Genomic DNA, 5,093 nt, shown 5'->3' on the forward strand with positions numbered 1-5,093 from the left:
CGCCATCGAGTACGCGTGTACGGCGGCCGTCCACGGGTTGGTGCCGTAAGTCCAGGGCGGGGTGGCCTGCTGCTGCTGTTGCTGCTGCTGACGAGGAGCCCCCCTTGCGCCTGTTTGCGACCGCCCCCACGGCGGTTGCCGCGGCGCCCGCCACCCTTCTGCGGCTGCTAGGGGCAGCGGGGGCGTGGGCAGGAAGGGGTAGAACCCCAGAGGCGCGGGGGGTGCCAGCTGGTGGCGGGGCGCAGGCGCGGGCGGGGGCGGCCGGTGGTGGGGCGCCACGCGAGGTGTCGGCGGCGAGGGCGTGGTGCTGCACGTGCTTCTTGACCCCCTTCATCCGGCGCTCCTCCAACCGCAAGTCTGCCACAAACTTGGGAAAGGAGGGCTTAGTGATGAGGGAGAGGTTGGAGGCGGCGTTACGGAAGTCCTCGTTGAGGCCGGCGGTGAGCATGCTGAGGAGGAGGTCGTCATCAACCTTGGCGCCAATGTCACGGAGCTCGTCCGCCAACGTCTTCAGGCGGCGGCAGTAGTCATCGATAGACTGATCATCTTGATGACAGTCAAAAAATTCCTGCTGCAAAAAAATGCGGCGCTGAAGCTTGTTGTCTGTGAAGAGGCCGTTGAGCTTGACCCACACGGCGCGGGCGTCATCACCATCGCTCACGACCGTGTGAAACAGGTCCTTCGAGATGGTGGTGAAAAACCACCGGATGAGCGTGGCGTCGATCGCGGTCCACTCGGAGTCGCCCACCATGGCGCGGGAGTCGACAGAGCCGTCAACATGATCCACGAAATTGTTCTCGCGGAAGAGCAGCGAGAAGTACGTCTTCCACGCGAAGTACGTGGCGTCGGTGGCATCGAGGACGACTGGGATGCGGTCGTGGATGTTGATGTCGTGGATGTCAGCGGGGTCCGGCCCGGTGAAGGGGTTGTAGGAGGAGGAGCCGAATAAAGTCAAGGCGGCGCGGCGGTGTGACGCGGCGCAAGCGATGCGGGAGTCGGGTGGCGGCAGCTTAGATCGCAGGCGATCGTAGGCGGCAGCGTGCGCGCGAAGCAACAGAGGTGTAGCAGGCAGCGATCGCGCGACAGCGAGCAGAGGCAGCGATCACGCGTCAACAACGCGCGTAGGCAGCAGCAGCTTAGCGGGCTAGCGGGGCGCGGATGCACTGGCAGCAATTTGCGGCAGCAGGCGTAGGCAGCCGCACGCGTAGGCAGCAGCGGAGCGGGCTAGCGGCGCGTGTATGGAGCAGCGAGCACGCGGGGCTGGGAGGAGAGTGCGGCGCAGGGAGGAGGAGCGCGGCGTAGGGGAGCAGCGGCGACGTGGGGCGGCGGCGGCGGCTGGAGATCGCAGCGGCGGCGGCGGCCCGAGGTGGCGGCAGCTAGGGTTAGGCGGAAGCGGTAGGGGATCGATTTGTGATAGATACCATGTGAAGAATGATTTGGTGCATCGATAGTTGATTGATCGTGCACTAGGCACATATATATAGGTACAAGGGGTGCGACCGGTATCTTGTCTCCTAAGATACACATACATATAGAGGGAGACAGACAGTACAGGTACTGCATACGAAACCCAGACCTATGTATATGTACACATGTTCAACATACATGCATGCTTCCATCTTGATTCCTTTTCTCCCGATCCAAGCCAAAGCCATGGAGACTAATTCTTGTCAACCCATGAATTGTATCAGCATGCGTACATGTTATATTAACTAGCCCATACTTGCCTTCGTAACTCAGCCGTAAATCTGTTCCAGCATATACATTGTTAACAGTAACTAATGGATCAACGATGGCTTGATACTGACCAGCAGCTTCTACATTATCATTGTCAGTACGAACATTATTAAAGTTGGTCATATCAGTTCTAAACTTTGTTTCTGAACTCAAATCATAACTCAGAGGTTGAAAGCGTTTCAGGATGAGCAGAGTGGAAGTGGAGTAACAACAAGACATATTGGTGGTTGCATTTACATTGTCGTCACGAAATTACAACGGATTGTGAACCAGTTGTGAGGGTTCGATCCGCAGAACGCAAGCAAAGCGAGAAAGCCAGATGAGAGGAAATTCTCATGTGCTGCCTTGCCTGGTCACGATACACCGGGACAGTTACTTTGTCCGACCAGAAAGGAGGCTGATTTGTCGAAGGGTTTTATTGATGGATCATTTTCAGTACAGCTACAGAAATTTGTTCCCTTTCAGGCTTTCACCTCCCCTCCCCCAAACTGTTACATGACGAAGTTGGTGAGGACTTTCTGCACTAGGTGCTCCCCATACACCACCTTCTCATACTTGGCAACGCCGCCCGTTTTCTCCCGGCAGAACTCTACAGGTTCCACCGCAGCGTCGAAGTTCGACTGCATATACGTGCAATTTGTTTCAGAAAAAAAAGGAAAAATTAAGTATAAGCAACTCAGTCGAAGCTCGGCCGCATATACCTCGTAGAAGAAGGCGACAGATACACGGTAGCGAGGGGAGTTATTGACGACTCTGTGGAGCGTGGGCTGGTATATCCCATTCGACCAAACCTGAAAGCAAATAAGATGATTTATAATTAATAAGGTTGCTAAAAGAAAAGAATTAATGCCAAAATAGATAAAATGTTAGTGTAGTTGCAACTAAAGAAACCTTCAGCATGTCGCCGATGTTGCAAACGAAGGTTCCAGGGACCGGCTTGGCGTATATCCACTCACCGGACTGGTTTCTGACCTGATACCCAATTGCCAAAGAGTTTCAGCAGATCAATTCCTTTGCTTCATTACAGGGGAAGCAGAGGGCATAAATGGCTAATACAAGATATGTGTGCTAGTGAAGGAACATGTACCTCAAGAGCACATATATCATCATCCTGATTCACCAATGTCAGAAGACCTGCAGTTTAACAGAATGAGGAAAAAAATATTTGCAAGATTTTTCTATAATTTTCCTAAGAACACTATACATGGTTTTCCTAAGAAGCAAGCAGATTATACTGGTATTGTTTTTTTTTAAACACAAGACACTGATGTAAAACCAAGAGAGGTGTACTCACCATAATCTGTATGAGCTCCACTGGAATAGAGAAGAAAAACAGAGTGAGATGTATCTACATGCCACAAGATAACTTCCTTTTTAGGGTGTATTTGTGCTTACCATCCAATATCAGTGCGTTCCTCTTGTGGGATGTCATCTGAGACTGGATAGCCAATTAACCTGAGAACCCAGAAAGCATCTCCCGCCACTCCGCCTTCGAAAGAATCCAACGGCGCACCCAGTGCCAAGGCTATGCCTCTCATGATCTTCCTTGAAAGATCTGAAATGAAAAATAGCATGATAAACACTGCTACATAGATTGACAAGCATAAAAGGATAACTAATTCAGATAAGTGGACCTCGTAGAAGGCTTATATAGTTTTCCAGCAGCGCATCAAAATTTGATGGATAATCTGGCCTGCATGGAAGATAAACTATTCAGCTCTTTAAAGCGTATTAAGTAGTAGAGGAGCATTCTTTACATTGTGAACGTATTGACATCAATAAATATCAACAGGTGTATAATAATGTTACAGGATTTCCTGATGCACAAAAGAAAGCAGGCAGTGAGCCGTTTTCTCAAAAATGCGATAACGGCTCTCTAAGATATACCTTCAGAACAAAGAACAGAGAAAAGATACCTAAAGACAGAGAAGGAAAGTTCAAAACACACCACAAATTAGATCCTTCCATTGGTTTAGCAAGATCTCCATATCTGCCTGGTTCGATAGGCGTGTAGCACTGCAATTTTTTGTTTCTAATGGTTTAGCTAAAAAAAACAGTACAATTTAAACAAGCATGCCAAGAAATTCAGGGACAGAGGTGAACTCACATCAATTGCTTCATGCATATCAGGTTTACCCTTGGTAACATTTTCTCCCACTCTCTGATATCCTCTGAAAATAAGCCATAAGAAAGTTCATTTCTGTATGTAGAAGACTTCCAAGGACCAACACAATGAGCTATAAATAAAGGAAACGAGAGAAGGTCAAATTTTGTATGCAGTCACACCTATATCCACTCTGAGGTGTCATTTTGATCTTCAGTTTTTCCTCGCGAGGGAGCTGAAAGAACTTGCGTGTGACATCCCTGACTTCCGTCATTAGCGACTCCGAAATCCCATGGCCTTTCTGTTAATAATGCACAGACATCATTTTCAGCATGGTTAATTAGCACTCAACGGATGAGTTATTGAGTTGAGCAGCATCCAGAACCAGTTTTGTTCATAAAACAGAAGGGGAGAGACCAGCTGCACAAAAAAACTGAACATGACACACACATTTTATTGATGACAGTACACCATTTTATCTGCCAATTAATGATAGTATCTATAACCATTTTCAGTTGAACTACCACACAACTACAGAGTATAAGCAATCACTTTCCAGTTCATATAGTCTGCTTAGAGGTCCAAATGAATTTCCATCACAAAGCTGAACGTGCGATTACCACATAGAAGAACCCGGCCTCCCTGCAAGCGTCGTCCAGCATCCAGACGACGTCGAGGAGACCCTCGTCGCCGGCCATGGCAGGGTCGTCGATCTTCTCGACGAGCGGGCTGATATCTGATCATGCAAAGAGGAGAACGCAACCTTTCATCATCTGATTTAGAGTGAGAGATTTCTGTTTCTCCGCTTCAGACAGGATGCAGAGTTCTGAATGACCCATGATCACTCGGCTGCTACTACGGCCGGGACTGCGTGCCCGCAGGATTCATTCTGAATTCCGACCCATGCCAGAATTTCCCTTTCTGAAGGGATGGGGAATCGAGCCCGGATTCTCAGAATCCGAATCTTGCATGGAGCAACAACTTTCCGCAAATAAAAGAATTTATTAACAGAGGGCGTACCGATCAGAGGGATGGCCTTGAAGTCGGAGCCCATGGTGTTCGGCGAGAGAGACGGAGGCGCCGGACCGGAGAGGGGGATTTGGGGTTCGGGATAAGGGAGCGATATCGATGGCAGGTGAGATGAGGTGAGGTGAGTGGCGTGACGGCAGGATCAGCAATCATGCATCCATGGCGTTCGGTATTGCGATGCGGTGCAGAGCACCTTTTCCTGTTTGGTTTTTTTTTTTTTTGA

At 49.5% G+C, this 5,093-nt stretch overlaps 1 protein-coding gene across 1 annotated transcript; it reads right to left on the reverse strand.

Annotated features, from left to right (window-relative positions):
* Positions 1 to 1,937: 1,937 nt before the first annotated feature.
* On the reverse strand, positions 1,938 to 5,093 carry LOC123159705 (2-oxoglutarate-dependent dioxygenase 33). Its single transcript, XM_044577521.1, has 12 exons — positions 4,862 to 5,093; positions 4,462 to 4,577; positions 4,024 to 4,142; positions 3,845 to 3,908; positions 3,686 to 3,753; positions 3,372 to 3,430; positions 3,133 to 3,292; positions 3,032 to 3,051; positions 2,825 to 2,871; positions 2,629 to 2,709; positions 2,439 to 2,528; positions 1,938 to 2,357 (listed from the first exon to the last, which is right to left on the reverse strand). Exons 1-12 carry the CDS (start codon positions 4,893 to 4,895, stop codon positions 2,229 to 2,231), a joined length of 987 nt encoding a protein of 328 aa, XP_044433456.1. The 5' UTR covers positions 4,896 to 5,093; the 3' UTR covers positions 1,938 to 2,228.

Source organism: Triticum aestivum, chromosome 7B (assembly GCF_018294505.1).
Source record: "Triticum aestivum cultivar Chinese Spring chromosome 7B, IWGSC CS RefSeq v2.1, whole genome shotgun sequence".
In the NCBI taxonomy this organism is placed as follows: Eukaryota; Viridiplantae; Streptophyta; class Magnoliopsida; order Poales; family Poaceae; genus Triticum; species Triticum aestivum.

Excerpts from the sequence above, each read along its gene's own strand:
- LOC123159705 (XM_044577521.1), bottom strand. The coding sequence starts at position 4,895 with ATGGGCTCCGACTTCAAGGCCATCCCTCTGATCG. Across the intron at positions 4,578-4,861 it reads CAAGGCCATCCCTCTGATCG|ATATCAGCCCGCTCGTCGAG; the intron begins GTACGCCCTCTG and ends TTGCATGATCAG. Across the intron at positions 2,872-3,031 it reads TGGAGCTCATACAGATTATG|GTCTTCTGACATTGGTGAAT; the intron begins GTGAGTACACCT and ends GTTAAACTGCAG.